The sequence below is a fragment of the Entelurus aequoreus genome, linkage group LG07 (genome assembly GCF_033978785.1).
Source record: "Entelurus aequoreus isolate RoL-2023_Sb linkage group LG07, RoL_Eaeq_v1.1, whole genome shotgun sequence".
Classification (NCBI taxonomy): Eukaryota; Metazoa; Chordata; class Actinopteri; order Syngnathiformes; family Syngnathidae; genus Entelurus; species Entelurus aequoreus.
This window is the reverse complement of record NC_084737.1, coordinates 6,789,799-6,814,889: the sequence shown is the minus strand read 5'-3', so window position 1 is coordinate 6,814,889 and position 25,091 is coordinate 6,789,799. Positions and strand designations below refer to the sequence as shown.

Here is a 25,091-nt window from a genome sequence, read left to right as displayed (position 1 = left end):
GAAGGAAAAAAACATACCGTATTTCCTTGAATAGCCGCAGGGGCGCTAATTAATTTAAAACCTCCTGTCACTCCGGCGCATACCAGAAGCCTGCGGGATGGCCAAGCATGCGCTAATTATTTTAAAACCTCTTCTCACTCCGGCGCCTACCTTATCATGAAAGGCACATTTAATAAAAAAAAACTTTATTATTGTCTTACCTTTAGGTATAAATGAGTCCATGCCAGCTCCTTTTGAAGAAAAGCATCGATATAGAAGTCTTCCTTATCTTTCTTCAGTTTTAAAAGTCTCTCTGTCTCGATGGAGATCTTCCTTTTAAGTATTACCTCCTGCTTCGATTGAAAGTCCAGTTTAGAAAACTGTTTTATTTTAGATATGTAATCCTCCATGGTAAAAGTCCAAGCAAACAATGGCTGCGCACTCTTGCTGCCGGTTGTCTTCTTCTGCTGCACGGGTCTTCTGCAGTACCAGCAGTCGCAAGAACAATCACTAGCGCCCTCTACCACCGGGAGGCGGGAGTCATTTATTGACTCATATTTGACCCGGCGGAAGTGCCAAGCATGCGCTGATTACTTTGCGAAACGAGTTTGACCCGGCTGTAATTCGAGGCATACGAATACCATATTCCCGGCGCCAATTCAAGGAAACACGGTATACGTCGCACTGGAGTATAAGTCGCACCCCCGGCCAAACTATGAAAAAAACTGCGACTTATAGTCCGAACAATACGGTAATTATATCACGTATAATTATCCTATAGGATTGGAAGTAGCATGTGTTTGTATTTGGCCATATAATCTTTTAAAAGTATTCTTCTACTAAGGTCAAAGTGCAAAGAAAGTGAAGAAAGTGTCCACAGGGGATTGGGAATCCAGGAGGAAGATTAAAGACATTAGCAACACCTGGTAGAAGGTCCACCCGATTTAAACTAATCATAGGAGGTCACCCGATTTAAACTAATCATAGGAATAATGACAAGGATGTCATGATCCGTTGTCCGGATCATGTTTTGTTTAGTTATGTTCTGTTAGTTTTGGACTTCTTTAGGCTGGCGACATTCTGTCATGGCGTGGACTTTGGTGGGTCTGTTTTCCCGAGATGCAAGAAAGGTTGGATCGGACATGGCGTGAAGGTAAGGACATTATTTATTTTAATACTAAACTACAAAATGGGTACAAACAAAAGGCACGCTCTAGGCGGAGATAAACTTGGCCAAGAAACAAAACTACCACAAAGGCAAAACTATGGGCAATAAACAAAAACTTACCAGCACAGGAATCATCGAACTTGGAAAGCAGAATGCCAACGTAACTGTTGCGAATGCAAACAATGAAGCCACACCGAGTGACCGGAAAAGGCAGGCTTCAATAGTAGTCTCTGATTAACGACAGGTGAAACTAATGAGTCGCCATGGTGACAAAAACAAACAAGGAAGCGCAGACGGAACTAAAGAAGTCCAAAAGATTAGACCCACAAGGGGAAGGGGTCTACTAGAAATGACGGACCTACTCAGTGGCCTAGTGGTTAGAGTGTCCGCCCTGACATCGGTAGTTCGTGAGTCATACCAAAGACTATAAAAATGCGACCCATTACCTCCCTGCTTGGCACTCAGCATCAAGGGTTGGAATTCGGGGGTAAAATCACCAAAACTGATTCCCGGGCGCGGTCACCGCTGCTGCCCACTGCTCCCCTCACCTCCCAGGGGGTGAACAAGGGGATGGAGAGGACAAATTTCACCACACCTAGTGTGTGTGTGTGACAAGCATTGGTACTTTAACTTTAACGGTACTTAAAAACACTTCTTCCCCTAGAGCTGCAGTTCTAGTCTGAGGTTTACTGAAACAAATCAAGCTTTTTGTTCGACGATGGCTCGTCGCCCATCACACGGCCATCAAACGCGCGACGCCACCCAAGACGTCTACGAGTTAGTCACGTGACCAAAACAAACTCCAAGACAGGAAAAGTGTCGCTGACCAGACGGCTGAGTTCACGCTTCCGTTTATTTTCTTCCTCTCAAAGAAGCCACTTTTTTTCCCCCCCCCAGGTCCAGGCCGCACTTTCCATCACCCAGACTGAGGTGGACTCGTCCGCGCCGTCGCACTCTTTGACCTTTCCCACACAGCAACACCCGCATTAAACACTAGCAGTCAGGATGCGATTATGATATGGGATGTATGGAACTTTAAATCATCCTGAAAAATCACACTTAGATGCTCCTAACGACAAAAAATGGCAGCTTCCCAAAAACTCCATGAGAAGCGTCAATCAACAATTGGCTGCAATAATTATTTATTTTCATTAAATGTCATTTTCTGAATTCTCACCAAAAAAAAACCTGTCAGCGTCCTAAAAACTGCAGCAAAAACATAACAAAAAATGTTTTCCATTTCTAAACTTCTTTGAAAACGACTTTAAGTCTGAATTTTAAATATACAATTAAATCAGTACATTTTTGCCATTTTAACCCTCTATCTCAGAGGTGTCATAGTGGTTTTCACTGAGGGCCACATGGCAGTTATGTTTGGCCCCTCTCAAACATAACTGTTTTATAATTATTTTTTAAAATATAAATATTGTAAACTACAATATTTTAGTTTATGTTAAGCTGCCAAGGTTACAAATTAAAAGTATTCTAACATTCCTGAGGGAACTCTCCTGAATGAATCAATAAAGTACTATCCATCTACTATTATTACACCATTTTTTAAAATGCATTTTATTAGTAGATTTAAAAAAAAACTAAGCTGTAAAAAAAAAAAAAGGTAAATTGCAATAATTTCACCTTAAAATGTAGTGTGTATTACTGGAAATAGAAAAACAGTACGGCTGTTTTTATGGTGAAACAAATTAAAATAAACGAACAAACTGGCAGCTCAAGTGCCAAAATGTAACTGTTTTTTTATTTACAGTAAAAAAAACAAATGTAAATTTTACAGTAAAATTCTGTCAACTGAGCTGCCTTTTTTTTTTAACCATAAAAACAGCAGTACTGTATTTCCATTTACAGTAATATACACTACATTTCGAGGTGAAATTATTGCAACTTACCATATTTTTTTTTACATTTTAATTAAAAAAAAAATCTACTAATAAAATGCATTTAAAAAAAAGGTGTAATAATAGTAGATAGATATTCACTGTTAGGATACTTTTAATGTGTAACCTTGGCAGCTTAACATAAACTAAAATATTGTAGTTTACAATATTTATATTTAAAAAAATAATTATAAAACAGTTATGTTTGGCCCCTCTGGGACCAAACATAACTGGCATGTGGCCCTCAGTGAAAACCATTTCCAGTAATACACACTACATTTTGAGGTGAAATTATTGCAATTTACCTTTTTTTTTTTTACATTTTAGTTTAAAAAAAATCTACTAATAAAATGCATTTAAAAAATGGTGTAATAATAGTAGATGGATAGATAGTACTTTATTGATTCATTCAGGAGAGTTCCCTCCGGAATGTTAGAATACTTTTAATTTGTAACCTTGGCAGCTTAACATAAACTAAAATATTGTAGTTTACAATATTTATATTTTTTAAAATATTTATAAAAAATATATAAGATTTTTTTTAAACTAAAATGTAAAAAAAAAAAAAAAGGTAAATTGCAATAATTTCACCTCAAAATGTAGTGTGTATTACTGGAAATGATTTTCACTGAGGGCCACATGCCAGTTATGTTTGGTCCCAGAGGGGCCAAACATAACTGTTTTATATATTTTTAATAAATATTTAAAAAAATATAAATATTGTAAACTACATTATTTTAGTTTATGTTAAGCTGCCAAGGTTACAAATTAAAAGTATTCTAACATTCCTGAGGGAACTCTCCTGAATGAATCAATAAAGTACTATCTATCTATCTACTATTATTACACATTTAAAAAAAAAAAAAAAGCATTTTATTAGTAGATTTTTTTAAAATTAAAATGTAAAAAAAAAAAAAGTAAGCTGCAATAATTTCACCTCAAAATGTAGTGTATATTACTGTAAATGGTTAAAAAAAAAAAAGGCAGCTCAGTTGGCAGAATTTTACTGTAAAATTGACATTTGTTTTTTTTACTGTAAATAAAAAAACAGTTACATTTTGGCACTTGAGCTGCCAGTTTGTTTGTTTATTTTAATTGGTTTTACCATAAAAACAGCTGTACTGTTTTTCTATTTACAGTAATATACACTACATTTTTAGGTGAAATTATTGCAATTTACCTTTTTTTTTTTTTACAGCTTAGTTTAAAAAAAAATCTACTCATAAAATGCATTTAAAAAAATATATATAAAAAAATTATAAAACAGTTATGTTTGGCCCCTCTGGGACCAAACATAACTGTTTTATAATTTTTTTATATATAATTTTTTAAATATAAATATTGTAAACTACAATATTTTAGTTTATGTTAAGCTGCCAAGGTTACACATTAAAAGTATTCTAACAGTGAATAATTTTAATTTTCCTGAGGGAACTCTCCTGAATGAATCAATAAAGAACTATCTATCTATCTACTATTATTACACCTTTTTTTTAAAAAAATGCATTTTATTAGTAGATTTTTTTTTAATTAAAATGTAAAAAAAAAAAAGGTAAGCTGCAATAATTTCACCTCAAAATGTAGTGTATATTACTGTAAATGGAAAAACAGTACTGCTGTTTTTATGGTTAAAAAAAAAAAGGCAGCTCAGTTGGCAGAATTTTACTGTAAAATTGACATTTGTTTTTTTTACTGTAAATAAAAAAACAGTTACATTTTGGCACTTGAGCTGCCAGTTTGTTTGTTTATTTTAATTGGTTTTACCATAAAAACAGCTGTACTGTTTTTCTATTTACAGTAATATACACTACATTTTTAGGTGAAATTATTGCAATTTACCTTTTTTTTTTTTACAGCTTAGTTTAAAAAAAAATCTACTCATAAAATGCATTTAAAAAAATATATATAAAAAAATTATAAAACAGTTATGTTTGGCCCCTCTGGGACCAAACATAACTGTTTTATAATTTTTTTATATACAATTTTTTAAATATAAATATTGTAAACTACAATATTTTAGTTTATGTTAAGCTGCCAAGGTTACACATTAAAAGTATTCTAACAGTGAATAATTTTAATTTTCCTGAGGGAACTCTCCTGAATGAATCAATAAAGAACTATCTATCTATCTACTATTATTACACCTTTTTTTTTTAAAAAATGCATTTTATTAGTAGATTTTTTTTAAATTAAAATGTAAAAAAAAAAAAGGTAAGCTGCAATAATTTCACCTCAAAATGTAGTGTATATTACTGTAAATGGAAAAACAGTACTGCTGTTTTTATGGTTAAAAAAAAAAAGGCAGCTCAGTTGGCAGAATTTTACTGTAAAATTGACATTTGTTTTTTTTACTGTAAATAAAAAAACAGTTACATTTTGGCACTTGAGCTGCCAGTTTGTTTGTTTATTTTAATTGGTTTTACCATAAAAACAGCTGTACTGTTTTTCTATTTACAGTAATATACACTACATTTTTAGGTGAAATTATTGCAATTTACCTTTTTTTTTTTACAGCTTAGTTTAAAAAAAAATCTACTCATAAAATGCATTTTTTTTAAAATATATAAAAAAATTATAAAACAGTTATGTTTGGCCCCTCTGGGACCAAACATAACTGTTTTATAATTTTTTTTATATATAATTTTTTAAATATAAATATTGTAAACTACAATATTTTAGTTTATGTTAAGCTGCCAAGGTTACACATTAAAAGTATTCTAACAGTGAATAATTTTAATTTTCCTGAGGGAACTCTCCTGAATGAATCAATAAAGAACTATCTATCTATCTACTATTATTACACCTTTTTTTTTTTTAAATGCATTTTATTAGTAGATTTTTTTTAAATTAAAATGTAAAAAAAAAAAAAGGTAAGCTGCAATAATTTCACCTCAAAATGTAGTGTATATTACTGTAAATGGAAAAACAGTACTGCTGTTTTTATGGTTAAAAAAAAAAAAGGCAGCTCAGTTGGCAGAATTTTACTGTAAAATTAACATTTGTTTTTTTTACTGTGAATAAAAAAACAGTTACATTTTGGCACTTGAGCTGCCAGTTTGTTTGTTTATTTTAATTGGTTTTACCATAAAAACAGCTGTACTGTTTTTCTATTTACAGTAATATACACTACATTTTTAGGTGAAATTATTGCAATTTACCTTTTTTTTTTTTACAGCTTAGTTTAAAAAAAAATCTACTCATAAAATGCATTTTAAAAAAAATATATAAAAAAATTATAAAACAGTTATGTTTGGCCCCTCTGGGACCAAACATAACTGTTTTATAATTTTTTTATATATAATTTTTTAAATATAAATATTGTAAACTACAATATTTTAGTTTATGTTAAGCTGCCAAGGTTACACATTAAAAGTATTCTAACAGTGAATAATTTTAATTTTCCTGAGGGAACTCTCCTGAATGAATCAATAAAGAACTATCTATCTATCTACTATTATTACACCTTTTTTTTTTTAAAATGCATTTTATTAGTAGATTTTTTTTAAATTAAAATGTAAAAAAAAAAAAAGGTAAGCTGCAATAATTTCACCTCAAAATGTAGTGTATATTACTGTAAATGGAAAAACAGTACTGCTGTTTTTATGGTTAAAAAAAAAAAGGCAGCTCAGTTGGCAGAATTTTACTGTAAAATTAACATTTGTTTTTTTTACTGTGAATAAAAAAACAGTTACATTTTGGCACTTGAGCTGCCAGTTTGTTTGTTTATTTTAATTGGTTTTACCATAAAAACAGCTGTACTGTTTTTCTATTTACAGTAATATACACTACATTTTGAGGTGAAATTATTGCAATTTACCTTTTTTTTTTTTTACAGCTTAGTTTTTTTTTAAATCTACTAATAAAATGCCTTTAAAAAAATGGTGTAATAATAGTAGATATACAGATAGTACTTTATTGATTCCCTTTTTTAAAAAATCTACTAATAAAATGCATTTAAAAAAATGGTGTAATAATAGTAGATATATAGATAGTACTTTATTGATTCCTCCAGGAGAGTTCCCTCAGGACAATGAAAAGTGTTCACTGTTAGACGTGGCCCTCTGGGGCCAAACATAACTGCCATGTGGTCCTCAGTGAAAACCTCTGAGATAGAGGATTAAAATGGCAAAAATGTACTGATTTAATTGTATATTTAAAATTCAGGCTTAAGTAGTTTTAAAAGACATTTAGAAATTAAATACATTTTTTTTTAATGTTTTTTGTAAATGGAAAAACAGTACTGCTGTTTTTATGGTAAAAAAATAAAAAATAAAAAATAATAAAAAAGGCAGCTCAGTTGCCAGAATTTTACTGTAAAATGTACGTAAATTTGTGTTTTTTTATTGTAAATAAAAAAACATTAACATTTTGGCACCTGAGCTGCCGTTTTTTTTTTTGGTTTGTTTTTTTACCGCAAGTCAACATGTGTAGATTTTTCGGTGTATTACTGTAAATGCCAAAACGGCACCACAGTTTATTACAGTAAAAAAACAAATTTTCATTTAGAGAAAAATGCTGTAAAAAGCACAGTAAATTTCACAATTTGACCATGAAATCTATTGCTACTTTTACATTGCACAATTTGATGGATAACTTGCTTTGCAGTCATTATTATTAGTATTTATTTCTATTTAAAAAAATGGTTTGATCATATATTTTTGCATAATTACACAATATTTAAGGTAACATTATATGGAGTACATTTTTTGTTGTTCTCCAAGAATAGAAAGAAAGAATACATTTAGTAAGAAAAGTTACAGTACTTTAATGATACATATTATTTCAAGGCTTTGGAGGGCCAAATAAAAAGAAGTGGCGGGCCACATCTGGCCCCCCGGCCTTGAGTTTGACACCTGTGGTGTATCTGCCTGTGTTTAGGGTTAGGGATTTTAGGCCATATTTGCCTTTTATTAAGGGTGTCTCCATAAATTGTTTTCACTTCCGATACAACACTGATATTGGAGCCGTGAGTACCGGCCGATACCGATGTTGATTCAATACGATATCAGCAGGAGTCATACATATTTTGATTGTTTTGTAGTGTGAAATGTAAAAAAAAGGTTTGATCAAGTGAAATTAGTCAAACATTAACCTATTTACTATTATTTATCTGGAATGGACTTAAGCCATCTTTATGTTCAAGTGGAGTGGTAATTGTTTTTTGGGCGACGCCGAGGGCGCACGATAATTCATGGAGTTAAGTTCATGATGCGGACACGCTTCTTACTGGATACTTTCTAACACACTTCTGCCTTGGAGACTTTGGAAGTGTAAGTAATATGATACTTGTTTATGTTGACAAAATGTGCTGTTTTACACTGCAATATTGTTCAATTAAGGACACCTTTTACGTATGTCTAGCTTGTGTGCTATCATGTGCTTAGCTGTTGTGTAGCTGCGAGCTCCTAGTAGCCTAAAAAGACTGAAAGAACAACTTGTGCGTGTTTATTGGAGGAAATTTAAGATGCTAGCTTTATGATGCGGACACGCTTCTTACTGGATACTTTCTAACACGCTTCTGCCTCGGAGACTTTGTATGTGTAAGTAATATGCAACTATATTTATATGATACTTCTTTATGTTGACAAATGTGCTGTTTTACACTGCAATATTGTTCAATTAAGGACACCTTTTACGTATGTCTAGCTTGTGTGCTTAGCTGTTGTGTAGCTGCAAGCTCCTAGTAGCCTAAAAAGACTGAAAAAACAACTTGTGCGTGTTTATTGGAGGAAATTTAAGATGCTAGCTTTATGATGCGGACACGCTTCTTACTGGATACTTTCTAACACGCTTCTGCCTCGGAGACTTTGCATGTGTAAGTAATATGCAACTATATTTATATGATACTTGTTTATGTTGACAAATGTGCTGTTTTACACTGCAATATTGTTCAATTAGACACATTTTACGTATGTCTAGCTTGTGTGCTATTGTGTGCTTAGCTGTTGTGTAGCTGCAAGCTCCTAGTAGCCTATGGCCTAAAAAGACTGAAAAAACAACTTGTGCGTGTTTATTGGAGGACATTTAAGATGCTAGCTTTATGATGCGGACACGCTTCTTACTGGATACTTTCTAACAAGCTTCTGCCTCGGAGACTTTGTATGTGTAAGTAATATGCAACTATGATTATATGATACTTGTTTATGTTGACAAATGTGCTGTTTTACACTGCAATATTGTTCAATTAGACACCTTTTACGTATGTTTAGCTTGTGTACTATCGTGTGCTTAGCTGTTGTGTAGCTGCGAGCTCCTAGTAGCCTATGGCCTAAAAAACTGGAAAAAAAACATTATTTATCGATGGGTCATTGATAGGCAGGAACAAAGATTTCCAGGCATTATTTTTTTGTAGTGTTACATTTTAAGCACATTTCACACAGGTGAAAAAAATGTAAATATTAAAAGAGTTTTCCACAATACACAACTTTCAAAAGTACTTTTTTTATCCAGTAGTAATGATATATCTGGGAGCTTAAGCATTGCAGTATGGTTACATAAAGCCACTATGGGGGGGAAAAAAGGTTAGAAACTAAACATATTCTGACATAAATCTGTGAGGAGAAAATAGTCAAAAGTGTGAATAGTCGCTGCATGCTTTGAATGGGGAGAAAAGTGGAAACATTTCACATTTGAAATGTTAACAAAGGATTGCAGAAGTTTATGGTAGGATAAACGTCGGGTCCAAAATATCATTTTTTCCTGGTTTTCAACGGAACATTTTTGGTCAAGAGGAACAAATGTGTCACTTTTTTAGGGCTCATCGAAGACAGACCAGATAATACAAAAAAAATAAATAAATAATTCTACATACAAAATGACAATAATTACAAAAAAACCCCCATAATATATTGTCTGGCATGTCTTAAAAAAATGTAATAATTAAAAAACTTGTACAACATGTGAGTATAGTTGTTTATTAAGGTTTTTTTTTATTAGATTGGTTCAATGAGGTTGTCACATATTGTATTTACGACGAGGGAGGCCACCCAAAAAATAAAATATTTTATATTATTATTATTAAATAATACATTTTATTATATTACTATATACTAATTATTATATTGTAATAATTAGTAATGTATTAGTAATATATTTTTGACAAAGTGACATCGCTAACTAGTGGCCTGGCATGCACATTACACAGTTTGTGCGGCTCCTTACCAAGACAAATTAAAAAAGAGATTACACTGTACATCTATATATACATCTATAAACATATATACATACGTTAACACACACATATATATATATATATATATATATATATATATATATATATATATATATATATATATATATATATATATATATATATATATATATATATATATATATATATACATCCATATGCATATACGTATGTATATATGTATGTACATGCATACATACATATGTATATATACATCTATATGTATGTATAGATGTATAAATATACATCTATACAAATATATATGTAAGCATGGATGTATACATATACATCTACACATATATATGTATGTGTATATATATACACATCTATACACACATATTTATGTATATATATACACATCTATACACACTTATGTACATATATATATATATACACACACATCTATACACATATATATGTATGTATATATACATCTATACACATATACTGTACATGTATGTATGCATGTACATATATACACATATATGTATGTATGTACAGTATATATACAGGTATTTATACACACAACTAAACACATTTATGTATGTGTATATGTATATATATACACATATATGTATATATATATACACCTATACACATATATATGTATGTACATATACATCGATACACATATATGTATGTATATATACACATCTATAAACATATATATGTATGTTTATACTGTATGTATACACGTCCATACACATACATGTACCGGTATGTATATATACATCTATACACATATAGATGTGTATATATATATATATATATATATATATATATATATATATATATATATATATATATATATATATATATATATACACATATGTGTATGTATATATGTATATGTATATATATATATATATATATTAGGGCTGTGAATCTTTGGGTGTCCCATGATTCGATTCGATATCGACTCTTGGGGTCACGATTGGATTCAAAATCGATTTTTTTTTTCAATTCAACACGATTCTCGATTGAAAAACGATTTTTTCCCGATTCAAAAGGATTGTCTATTCATTCAATACATAGATTTCAGCAGGATCTACCCCAGTCTGCTGACATGCAAGCAGAGTAGTAGATTATTGTAAAAAGCTTTTATAATTGTAAAGAACAATGTTTTATCAACTGATTGCAATAATGTAAATTTGTTTTAACTATTAAATGAACCAAAAATATGACTTATTTTATCTTTGTGAAAATATTGGACACAGTGTGTTGTCAAGCTTATGAAATGTGATGCAAGTGTAAGCCACTGTGACACTATTGTTCTTTTTTTATTTGTATAAATGTCTAATGATAAAGTCAATGAGGGATTTTTAATCACTGCTATGTTGAAATTATAACTAATATTGATACTGTTGATAATATTCATTTTTGTTTCACTACTTTTGGTTTGTTCTGTGTCGTGTTTGTGTCTCCTCTCAATTTATTGCAGTTCTGAGGGTTGCTGGGTCGGGTTTGCTTTTGGAATTGGATTGCATTGTTATGGTGTTGCTGTGTATTGTTTTGTTGGATTGATTAATTTAAAAAAAACAAAAAAACATTTTTTTAAATCCCCCCCCAAAAATTGTTTTTTTAAAAATGAGAATCGATTCTGAATTGCACAACGTGAGAATCGCGATTCGAATTCGAATGTATGTTGTATGTATATGTATATATATATATATATATATATATATATATATATATATATATATATATATATATATGTATATTTATACACATATATGTATGTATAGATGTAATATATACATCTATACACATTTATATGTATATATATACATATACATACATCTATACACATATAGATGTATATATATATAAATATATATATACATCTATACACATATAGATGTATATATATATAAATATATATATACATACATCTATACACAAATATGTATGTATATACAGTGGGGCAAAAAAGTATTTAGTCAGCCACCCATTGACAATCAATGGGTGGCTGACTAAATACTTTTTTGCCCCACTGTATACATCTACACACATATATATGTATATATACACATCTATACACATATATGTATGTATATATACATCTACACACATATACTGTATATGTATATATACATCTAACAATGGGACCCATAACCTCCCTGCTTGGCACTCAGCAACAAAGGGTTGGAGTTGGGGGTTAAATCACCAAAATGATTCCCGGGCGCGGCGCCGCTGCTGCCCACTGCTCCCCAAGGGGATGGGACAAATTTCACCACATCTAGTGTGTGTGTGACAATCATTGGTACTTTAATCTTTAATACACATATATGTATGTATATATACATCTACACACATATATATGTATATATACATCCATACACATATATGTATGTATAGATGTATATATACATCTATACACATTTATATGTATATATATATACATATACATACATCTATACATATATATATGTATATATACATCTATACACATATATATGTATGTACATATACATCTACACACATATACTGTATATGTATGTATACATCTACACACATATATGTATGTATATATACATCTACACACATATATATGTATATATACATCTATACACATATATGTATGTATAGATGTATATATATATATATACACATATATGTATGTATAGATGTATATATACATCTATACACATTTATATGTATATATATATATTTATACACATATATGTATGTATAGATGTATATATACATCTATACACATTTATATGTATATATATATATATATTTATACACATATATATGTATATATACATCTACACACATATATATGTATATATACATCTATACACATATATGTATGTATATACATCTACGTATATATATTTGTGTTTTCATAGAAAAAGTTTGTGTAGCTGCAAAAGTTTTTTGCTTTGACAACCAAATACCTCCTCGCTTCCTTAGCGAGATAACGTGTCAAAGTTATGAAATGGAGGTGGAAACCTGGACGAGCGAGTTCGCCACTTTTCCACTGAGAGCACTCGGAATTCTTTTCGCCGACATGTGAGGATCGATCCGAAGGGCGTTACATAAGCTCTTTGCAGAGGGATGTATGGCGTTTCCATGTTGACGGAACGTCTGACCTCATTCGCTTTGGAACAACACAAAGGCAAAAAAAAAAAAAGGAGGAAAATGTTCTGAGAGGACCTCAAGTTGTGGCAGGAAGGAAATCAAATTCCTACTTGGAGTGCCGCGACAATTGCTTTTGAAACACGTCATCACGCTATTGTTCCCACATTTTCTTTTTCACCTTTTGTTTGTTTTAAGTTGGACAAATGAACATTCTCAAAAGAAGTGTAAACAATGCTATGTGCATGCCAGGCCACTAGTTGGCGATGTCACTTACATTACACACACGCCTTTTTACTCAACTTCCTTTTTTCAGGTTTACACTCAACAAAACTTCCCTGCAAAAAATCCACGGTGAGTAAAATGAGTATGAGATCTGTCTGTTAGAATCGAGAAGAGTGGGAGGTCTGTCTGGAAGTATCAAGAAGAGTGGGAGGTCTGTCCGTAAGAATCAAGAAGAGTGGGAGGTCTGTCCGTAAGAATCAAGAAGAGTGGGAGGTCTGTCCGTAAGAATCAAGAAGAGTGGGAGGTCTGTCCGTAAGAATCGAGAAGAGTGGGAGGTCTGTCTGGAAGAATCGAGAAGAGTGGGAGGTCTGTCTGGAAGAATCGAGAAGAGTGGGAGGTCTGTCTGGAAGAATCGAGAAGAGTGGGAGGTCTGTCCGTAAGAATCAAGAAGAGTGGGAGGTATGTCCGTAAAAATCTAGAAGAGTGGGAGGTCTGTCTGTAAGAATCGAGAAAAGTTGGAGGTCTGTTCGTAAGAATCGAGAAAAGTTGGAGGTCTGTTAGTAAGAATCAAGAAGAGTGGGAGGTCTGTCGGTCAGAATCAAGAAGAGTGGGAGGTCTATCGGTAAGAATCTAGAAGAGTGGGAGGTCTGTCCGTAAGAATCAAGAAGAGTGGGAGGTCTCTCAGTAAGAATCGAGAAGAGTGGGAGGTCTGTCTGGAAGAATCGAGAAGAGTGGGAGGTCTGTCTGGAAGAATCGAGAAGAGTGGGAGGTCTGTCTGGAAGAATCGAGAAGAGTGGGAGGTCTGTCCGTAAGAATCAAGAAGAGTGGGAGGTATGTCCGTAAGAATCTAGAAGAGTGGGAGGTCTATCCGTAAGAATCGAGAAAAGTTGGAGGTCTGTTCGTAAGAATCAAGAAGAGTGGGAGGTCTGTCGGTCAGAATCAAGAAAAGTGGGAGGTCTATCGGTAAGAATCGAGAAGAGTGGGAGGTCTGTCCGTAAGAATCAAGAAGAGTGGGAGGTCTGTCTGGAAAAATCGAGAAGAGTGGGAGGTCTGTCTGGAAGAATCGAGAAAAGTGGGAGGTCTGTCCGTAAGAATCAAGAAGAGTGGGAGGTCTGTCTGTAAGAATCAAGAAGAGTGGGAGGTCTGTCTGGAAGAATCGAGAAGAGTGGGAGGTCTGTCCGTAAGAATCGAGATAAGTTGGAGGTCTGTTCGTAAAAATCAAGAAGAGTGGGAGGTCTGTCCGTAAGAATCAAGAAGAGTGGGAGGTCTGTCCGTAAGAATCTAGAAGAGTGGGAGATCTGTCAGTAAGAATCAAGAAAAGTGGGAGGTCTGTCGGTAAGAATCAAGAAGAGTGGGAGGTCTGTCCGTAAGAATCAAGAAGAGTGGGAGGTCTGTCCGTAAGAATCAAGAAGAGTGGGAGGTCTGTCCGTAAGATTCTAGAAGAGTGGGAGGTCTGTCCGTAAGAATCTAGAAGAGTGGGAGGTCTGTCCGTAAGAAATGAGAAAAGTTGGAGGTCTGTCCGTAAGAATCGAGAAAAGTGGGAGGTCTGTCCGTAAGAATCAAGAAGAGTGGGAGGTCTGTCCGTAAGAATCGAGAAAAGTGGGAGGTCTGTCCGTAAAAATCGAGAAAAGTTGGAGGTCTGTCGGTCAGAATCGTGAAAAGTTGGAGGTCTGTCGGTCAGAATTGGGAAGAGTGGGAGGTCTGTTGGTAAGAATAAAAACAAATACTACAAACAAAGCTGTGGTACATTTATTTTAAAATATTTCATTGGTGTTGAGAGGTTCTCTGGTTTAATATATCATTTTAATTACGTTTTTGGACTCACTGGACCCTACACGTTTCCCTGCTCTTAATGGCAACACTACGAAAATATACAAATAAAATGTCATGTAAAAATCATCACTTTTTAAAGACACACTTGTTTATGCAAAGTTTGCCAAGTAAAATAGTAGTTTCACAATTTTGCACATATACTCTTCCTTTAACTGCATCAAAAAGCGACATGGGTGTGTAAAGGATATCACCACATGGGCTCAGGAACACTTCAGAAAACCACTGTCCGTAACTACAGTTCATCGCTACATCCGTAAGCGCAAGTTAAAACTCTACTATGCAAAGACAAAGCCATTTATCAACAACACCCGGAAACGCAGCCGGCTTTGCTGGGCCCGAGCTGTGGTGGTCTGTGGCCCTAAAGGGAAAAAGTTTGGGCACCCCTGGTTTAGAGCAACAAAAAGAGACAAAAAAAACCCCATAACAAATCGTGACATTTATTATTCATATTTGAAACATTAAACATCCCTTTTTTTGTTCTGCTTTCCAAACAATAAAAAAAAAGGTTAATACGGTTAAAAAATATATTTACAATCATGCTTTTCACATCCATATTAAATAGTTTAATTATAATAACCACACAGAAGTCGTCAAACACCGGGGATTATTTTAGTAGGATTAAGGGAATAAACATATTGACAATATTCACATTCTATTCACATCGTGATTACCTTTTCCTTTTTTTTTTTTTTTGTTATGGCTTGAGGTCACGACCACATAGGAGATGGCGAGGGGCCCACTGAGTACTCCTCTGGGGGCGAGGACCCATTTAGCTCAGGACGCCCGTTGCCTGACGCATAAACCGGCTTTTTTTTTTTTTACTAGCGTATAATTCAGCAGGCTCCTTTTTAGCAATGGAGTGTGACTCAGTGCAGTGGTCAAGGTCAAAGGTTAGACCCTTTGTTGCGTTATTATGTGCATTCATCAATTAGCAAGCGCTGTTGTTTATTGATTAGGCAATATATAAATGTCTAAACGGCGCCCCCTAGGAGGTGAGCTTGGAGTAGCTAGGCGGGGAGAAGCGCCTGCGCAGGTACTTGAGGATGTAGAGCGGCAGGCAGCTGACCAGCGTGATGGACGTCACCTTCCACAGGAACGACGGCGTGGTGATGAAGTAGACGTCTGACAAAAGATGACAAAAAGGCAAGGCCATGGGTCACGCGGACAAATACCAAATGAGGCAAGACTCCAAAGTGACATCATCAGTGTAGCGCGGTAGACCTCGGGTTTTGCTTTTTCTTTGGCTTTTCCTCACTTGCACAGTTAAAATGTGAAGAAGTATGTTACCATGGTTTTATTGCATTTTAGTTGTATTTACTTGTTTTTGTTGTTCACAATGTTTACTTTGTGTTTTAACACAATTAAAATGTCAAGAAGTATGACATCATTCCTTCAGCGATTTTTTCCCCACTTCTTTAAACGTTACTAATAGTAGTTTTACTGCATTTTAGTTGTTCACAATGTTTACTTTGTGTTTTAACACAGTTAAAATGTCAAGAAGTATGACATCAATTCGCCTTCTGCGATTTTTCCCCACTTTTTTTTAAACGTTACTAATAGTAGTTTTATTGCATTTTAGTTGTATTTAGTTGTTTTTGTTGTTCACAATGTTTACTTTGTGTTTTTACACAGTTAAAATGTAAAAAAGAGTGACATCAATTCTCCTTCAGCGATCTTTTCAATTCTTTAAACGTTACTAATAGTAGTTTTATTGCATTTTAGTAGTATTTAGTTGTTTTTTGTGTTCACAATGTTTACTTTATGTTTTTACACAGTTAAAATATCAAGAAGTATGACATCAATTCTCCTTCAGCGATCTTTTCACTTCTTTAAACGCTACTAATAGTAGTTTTATTGCATTTTAGTTGTATTTAGTTGTTCACAATGTTTACTTTGTGTTTTTACACAGTTAAAATGTAAAAAAGAGTGACATCAATTCTCCTTCAGCGATCTTTTCACTTCTTTAAACATTACTAATAGTAGTTTTATTGCATTTTAGTTTTATTTAGTTGTTTTTTTTGTTCACAATGTTTACTTTATGTTTTTACACAGTTAAAATATCAAGAAGTATGACATCAATTCTCCTTCAGCGATCTTTTCACTTCTTTAAACGCTACTAATAGTAGTTTTATTGCATTTTAGTTGTATTTAGTTGTTTTTGTTGTTCACAATGTTTACTTTGTGTTTTTACACAGTTAAAATGTAAAAAAGAGTGACATCAATTCTCCTTCAGCAATCTTTTCACTTCTTTAAACGATACTAATAGTAGTTTTATTGCATTTTAGTAGTATTTAGTTGTTTTTGTTGTTCACAATGTTTACTTTGTGTTTTTACACAGTTAAAATGTAAAGAAGTATGACATTAATTCTCCTTCAGCGATTTTTTCCCCACATCTTTAAACGTTACTAATAGTAGTTTTATTGCATTTTGGTTGTATTTAGTTGTTCACAATGTTTACTTTGTGTTTTTACACAGTTAAAATGTAAAAAAGAGTGACATCAATTGTCCTTCAGTGATCTTTTCCCACTTCTTTAAACGTTACTAATAGTAGTTTTATTGTATTTTAGTTGTTTTTGTTGTTCACAATGTTTACTTTGTGTTTTTACACAATTAAAATGTCAAAAAGTATGACATCAATTCTCCTTCAGCGATCTTTTCACTTCTTTAAACCTTACTAATAGTAGTTTTACTGTATTTTAGTTGTTTTTTTTTATTCACAATGTTTACTTTGTGTTTTCACACAGTTAAAACATCAAGAAGTATGACATCACTTTTCCTTCAGCGATATTTTCACTTTTTTTAAACACTACTTGTTGGAAACATAAAGACTGAGTAGTTCATTTTAGAAGTATTTAGTTTTTTTTAGTTCACAATGTTTACTTTGTGTTTTTACACAGTTAAAATGACAAGAAGTATGAGCTCAATTCTCCTTCAGCGATTTTTTCACTTCTTTAAACATTACTAATAGTAGTTTTATTGCATTTTAGTTTTATTTAGTTGTTTTTTTTGTTCACAATGTTTACTTTATGTTTTTACACAGTTAAAATATCAAGAAGTATGACATCAATTCTCCTTCAGCGATCTTTTCACTTCTTTAAACGCTACTAATTGTAGTTTTATTGCATTTTAGTTGTATTTAGTTGTTTTTGTTGTTCACAATGTTTACTTTGTGTTTTTACACAGTTAAAATGTCAAAAAGAGTGACATTAATTGTCCTTCAGCAATCTTTTCCCACTTCTTTAAACGTTACTAATAGTAGTTTTATTGCATTTTAGTTGTATTTAGTTGTTTTTGTGTTCACAATGTTTACTTTGTGTTTTAACACAGTTAAAATGTAAAGAAGTATGACATCAATTCTCCTTCAGCAATCTTTTCACTTCTTTAAACGTTACTAATAGTATTTTTATTGCATTTTAGTTGTATTTAGTTGTTTTTGTTGTTCACATTGTTTACTTTGTGTTTTTACACAGTTAAAATGTCAAAAAGAGTGACATCAATTGTCCTTCAGCGATCTTTTCCCACTTCTTTAAACGTTACTAATAGTAGTTTTATTGCATTTTAGTTGTATTTAGTTGTTTTTGTGTTCACAATGTTTACTTTGTGTTTTAACACAGTTAAAATGTAAAGAAGTATGACATCAATTCTCCTTCAGCAATCTTTTCACTTCTTTAAACGCTACTAATAGTAGGTTTATTGCATTTTAGTTGTATTTAGCTTTTTTTGTTTCGATTCACAATGTTTTTACACAGTTAAAATATCAAGAAGTATGACATCAATTCTCCTTCAGCAATTTTTCCCCCACTTTTTTAAAAGTTACTCATAGTAGTTTTGTTGCATTTTAGTTGGTTTTTTTATTCACAATGTTTACTTTGTGTTTTTACACAGTTAAAATGTAAAGAAGTATGACATCAATTCTCCTTCAGCAATCTTTTCACTTCTTTAAACGCTACTAATAGTAGGTTTATTGCATTTTAGTTGTATTTAGTTTTTTTTGTTTCGATTCACAATGTTTTTACACAGTTAAAATATCAAGAAGTATGACATCAATTCTCCTTCAGCAATTTTTTCCCCACTTTTTTAAAAGTTACTCATCGTAGTTTTGTTGCATTTTAGTTGGTTTTTTATTCACAATGTTTACTTTGTGTTTTTACACAGTTAAAATGTAAAAAAGAGTGACATCAATTCTCCTTCAGCGATTTTTCCCCACTTCTTTAAACGCTACTAATAGTAGTTTTATTGCATTTAAGTTGTATTTAGTTGTTTTTGTTGTTCACAATGTTTACTTTGTGTTTTTACACAGTTAAAATGTAAAAAAGAGTGACATCAATTCTCCTTCAGCAATCTTTTCACTTCTTTAAAAATTACTAATAGTAGTTTTATTGCATTTTAGTTGTATTTAGTTGGGTTTTTTTATTCGCAATGTTTACTTTGTGTTTTTACACAGTTAAAACATCAAGAAGTATGACATCAATTCTCCTTCAGCGATCTTTTCACTTCTTTAAATGCTACTTGTTGGACACAAAGAGTGAGTAGTTTTATTGCATTTTGGAAGTATTTAGTTTTCTTTAGTTCATAATGTTTACTTTGTGTTTTTACACAGTTAAAATGTAAAAAAGAGTGACATCAGTTCTCCTTCAGCAATCTTTTCACTTCTTTAAACGTTACTAATAGTAGTTTTACTGTATTTTAGATGAATAAAGTTTTGTTATTAATAGCGTTTAGCTTTTTTTTTTTTTTACATTTGTACGACAGTTAACAACACTTGAAGTCGGGTCTTTCCACTTCTTTAAAGGTTCCTTGTTTTACTGTATTTTAGTTGCAGTTTTTTTTTTATTCACAATGTTTACTTTTTTAACAGTTAAAAAAGTCATAAAGTGTGATACTTCTTGCTTACGCTTGCGGGAGTTTTACTGTATTTTAATGAGTTTTGTAATGATCTGTGTTTAAAAATATTTCCTTACAGTTTTTCCATGCTGAGCGGTTTGATCTGATTGCAGTTGCATTTAGCTTCATTAAGAGTGCTTTGTTGTGCCAGTAAAAGTCAGAATGTGACTTGTCCAGTCACTAAACTTTCACGACTTCTCTTTGCGGCTTTCCCAAAGGGAATAAAAAACCTCCTCCTTGGCAAGCTCCCTCTGGAGTGAAGACGAAAGAAACCTTTACCATCTCCTCCAGCGTGCCCAAAAGGAGGTAGCGTGTCCCAAAAAAGGCTACCGTGTGACCGCACGCCAGTCATGACTGGCCGTGGTGGGGATGGGAAGCCCAGTGGGAAGCTGCACGGCCCACGTAAAAGCCAAAATAAAGTCTAAACGCTTGAGTGGGCGTCACACGTCAACACGCGTCAACTCATTGACGTGTTTGTTTCTAACTCACTTAGTAACACACAACGTCCACCATCGTAACTCTGCCATGGCCATATTTGCAGGCACGGGCAAAAGTGACAGCGTCACGACTTTAGAGTAGTCAGTGTACAGCTTGTGTAGCTATGTAGATGTACTAAGCGCTTGAAATAGCACAGCAATTACGGCGTAAACATCTGCCGACACAAGTGAGTCGCAAGATGTCTCGTCTTCAGCCGAGCATGGTGCACGAGTGCTGCCGGCGCAGGGGAGCTGCGGTTTAAAGAGGGAAACTACTTCATCTCTACAGGCCTGTTTCATGAGGGGTTCCCTCAATCGTCAGGAGATTTTAATGGAAGCATTCACATACCATGGTTTATATAGGACACAGAACGGGTAGGTACAGACAGGCGTAGGGGCGTGGTGACTGGCTCATGTGTTACCTAGGAGGTGTTTCCTTCTGTGACGGCATGCTGATACAATTTTGCTGCGCTTGTTGAGGGATGACAGGTCTGGGCGGTATATAATAAACAGTTTCTCTTTTAAGCATAGGTTGTAATAAAAGATGCAACCTATGCTTAAAAGAGAAACTATATATATATATAGCTGAAACTATATATATATATATATATATATATATATATATATATATATATATATATACATATATATATATATATATATATTCCTCGCACACTAATTGACTGAAAGAGCACGCACTTGGCGCGATGATGTCATGTTATCGATGGGAAAATGCATTTTTAGACAATATGATTAGCCTGAGCGGCTAGTAGACCCCCTTGTTGCCTTTCCATTAAGAAAAATAAAGTACTTATTGGTGTAAGTTTGCTGGTTTCCAGAAATGTAATGCCGGGCGCATATCATTATGTCAAGATAATGGCACTGGCTGGCATTGACTTAATTTAAGAACATTTTTCAACATGTTGAGAAAAAAGGTCTCTTTTTTTTTGTTATTAGAATAGACTAGAATAGATACAATAGAAAGTACTTTATTGATCCCTGGGGGAAATTCAGCACCACAGTTCGCTCACAATAGACAATAAACACTTAGGTATTTTTTACATGTGAATAATATAAATACAGTCTATTATACAGCATTATTCACATGTGAATAACATAAATACAGTCTATTATACAGCATTATTCACATGTGAATAACATAAATACAGTCTATTATACAGCATTATTCACATGTGAAAAATATCAATACAGTCTATTATACAGCATTATTTACATGTGAAAAATATCAATACAGTCTATTATACAGCATTATTCACATGTGAATAATATAAATACAGTCTATTATACAGCATTATTCACATGTGAATAACATAAATACAGTCTATTATACAGAATTATTCACATGTGAATAATATAAATACAGTCTATTATACGGCATTATTCACATGTGAATAACATAAATACAGTCTATTATACTGCATTATTCACATGTGAATAATATAAATACAGTCAATTATACAGCATTATTCACATGTGAATAACAAAAATACAGTCTATTATACAGCATTATTAACATGTGAATAATATAAATATGTTATACATTTACAGTACATTAGTGAGAATATACTTATTTTAAGATATTTTTGGGTTCATTGAGGTTAGCTAATTTTACTTGTTTTGGAAAGTTTTGACAAGCCAAATTTTCTTGTTCTATTGGCAGATCATTTTCCTTAGTTCAAGTAAAATACCCCCAATTTTTATTTTTTTTCTTCATTTTGAACACTGACGTTTTGCAGTGAACATGATTTCCCAACATGTTCTGAGATATTCCAAAGATCTGCTCGCTTGGTAGTGGAAGCGACGTTGTAATGTGGGGCTGCACGAGTGCTCGTATGCAGTGACACAAGCTGTACAGCGAATACTATAAAGTACGACCACGAGAAGTGTATTACTACCGCTCCCAGTCTGTGGAACGCTCTCCCTGACCACCTGAGGGCACCACAGACTGTGGATGATTTTCAAAAAAAGGCTTAAAACCCCTTCTTCTTTAAAAAAAAAAGCCTGCTAGTTCTAGCTATTAGGCTGTTCTAGTTTTTTTGTTTTTTTTTAATACACTGTAGCACTTTGAGGTTGTTGCTCAATGCAAAGTGCTTTTTACAAATAAAATTCATTATTATTATTATTATTATTACTACAGTCTCCCAGTCTGTGGAACGCTCTCCCTGACCACTTGAGGGCACCACAGACTGTGTACGCTTTTTAAAAAAAGGCTTAAAAACCCTTCTTTTTAGATATTTGCGTGCTAATTCTAGCTATAAGCCTGTTCTAGTTTGTTTTTTTTAATTTATTTGTATTATCTTTTAATTTTTTTTAAATACACTGTAGCACTTTGAGGTTGTTTGCTCAATGCAAAGTGCTTTTACAAATAAAATTCATTATTATTATTATTATTATTACTACAGTCTCCCAGTCTGTGGAACACTCTCCCTGACCACCTGAGGGCACCACAGACTGTGGATGCTTTTCAAAAAAGGCTTAAAAACCCTTCTTTTTAAAAAAGCCTTTTTTTTTTAGACGTATGCGTGCTAGTTCTAGCAATTAGGCTGTTCTAGTTTTTATTTTTTAAATTTATTTTTATTATCTTTTTTTTTTTTTTTTACTACACTGCAGCACTTTGAGGTTGTTTGCTCAATGTAAAGTGCTTTTACAAATAAAATTCCTTATTATTATTATTATTATTATTACTACAGTCTCCCAGTCTGTGGAACGCTCTCCCTGACAGCCTGAGGGCACCACAGACTGTGGACGCTTTTCAAAAAAGGCTTAAAAACCCTTCTTTTTTTTAAAAACATTTTTTTTAGATATATGCGTGCTAGTTCTAGCTATTAGGCTGTTCTATTTTTATTTTTTAAAATTTTTATACACTGTAGCACTTTGAGGTTGTTTGCTCAATGTAAAGTGCTTTTACAAATAAAATTCATTATTATTATTATTATTACTACAGTCTCCCAGTCTGTGGAACGCTCTCCCTGACCACCTGAGGGCACCACAGACTGTGGATGCTTTTAAAAAAGGCTTAAAAACCCTTCTTTTTAAAAAAGCCTTTTTTTTTAGATGTATGCGTGCTAGTTCTAGCAATTAGGCTGTTCTAGTTTTTATTTTTTTAATTTATTTTTATTATCTTTTTATTTTTTTTACTAAACTGCAGCACTTTGAGGTTGTTTGCTCAATGTAAAGTGCTTTTACAAATAAAATTCATTATTATAATAATTATTATTACTACAGTCTCCCAGTCTGTGGAACGCTCTCCCTGACCACCTGAGGGCACCACAGACTGTGGATGCTTTTAAAAAAGGCTTAAAAACCCTTCTTTTTAAAAAAGCCTTTTTTTTTAGATGTATGCGTGCTAGTTCTAGCAATTAGGCTGTTCTAGTTTTTATTTTTTTAATTTATTTTTATTATCTTTTTATTTTTTTTACTAAACTGCAGCACTTTGAGGTTGTTTGCTCAATGTAAAGTGCTTTTACAAATAAAATTCATTATTATAATAATTATTATTACTACAGTCTCCCAGTCTGTGGAACGCTCTCCCTGACCACCTGAGGGCACCACAGACTGTGGATGCTTTTAAAAAAGGCTTAAAAACCCTTCTTTTTAAAAAAGCCTTTTTTTTAGATATATGCGTGCTAGTTATAGCTATTAGGCTGTTCTAGTTTTTATTTTTTTTAATTATCTTTTTTTAATTTTTTAATACACTGTAGCACTTTGAGGTTGTTTGCTCAATGTAAAGTGCTTTTTACAAATAAAATCTATTATTATTATTACTACTACAAGTAAAAGAGGGTCTCACCGATGAAGTCGTGCAGGAAGACGAGCGAGGCCACGTAGCACGCCAGGCTGAGCATCTCGGCCACCATCATGAGCCAGTGCCACGTCTGGATGGTCAGCGCCACCATCAGCAGTTCGGTGAGGATGAGCGAGGTGAAGGAGATGGCCACGATGTGGACGAACTCGGACTCGAAGAGGAGCAGCGCCCCGTACATGATGATGCTGCCTGCAGGGACCGCATGCACCACCACGCATTTAGGACATTAAAAAAAAGATACTATGATATGTGTGTCTTACCTTGATAAATACTAATCAAGACCCATATTAGGAATGTCTTGAAGGACAGAGGTCTACCCTGCAGGAGGGACAAGAAGGTTACGTTTTTGTGCGTGTTTAGTGGATGGGGACTGACATACCTTCAACAGGTCTTTGTATAATTCTGGGTACAACATGGCCACCTCAGACTTGACGTCTTTGTCCAACACCAAGGAGAAGACGGGGAACATGGTGTAGACGGAGGAGTAGCTGAAACAGGTCTGCTGTTACACAACAGTGACTTTTGGAATGATGACCTT

At 33.1% G+C, this 25,091-nt stretch overlaps 1 protein-coding gene across 1 annotated transcript in view; it reads right to left on the bottom strand.

The window, feature by feature from the left end:
* Positions 1–15,790: 15,790 nt before the first annotated feature.
* The window catches only part of LOC133653331 (probable phospholipid-transporting ATPase IIA), a 130,372-nt gene continuing 121,071 nt past the window's right edge, over positions 15,791–25,091 (bottom strand). The window contains exons 25-28 of the mRNA XM_062052499.1: positions 24,933–25,041; positions 24,814–24,871; positions 24,539–24,742; positions 15,791–16,489 (exon numbers count right to left, since the gene is read on the bottom strand). Of these exons, the coding sequence (XP_061908483.1) occupies positions 16,353–16,489; positions 24,539–24,742; positions 24,814–24,871; positions 24,933–25,041 (508 nt within the window). The 3' untranslated portion in view covers positions 15,791–16,352. The remainder of the gene's footprint in view (positions 16,490–24,538; positions 24,743–24,813; positions 24,872–24,932; positions 25,042–25,091) is intronic.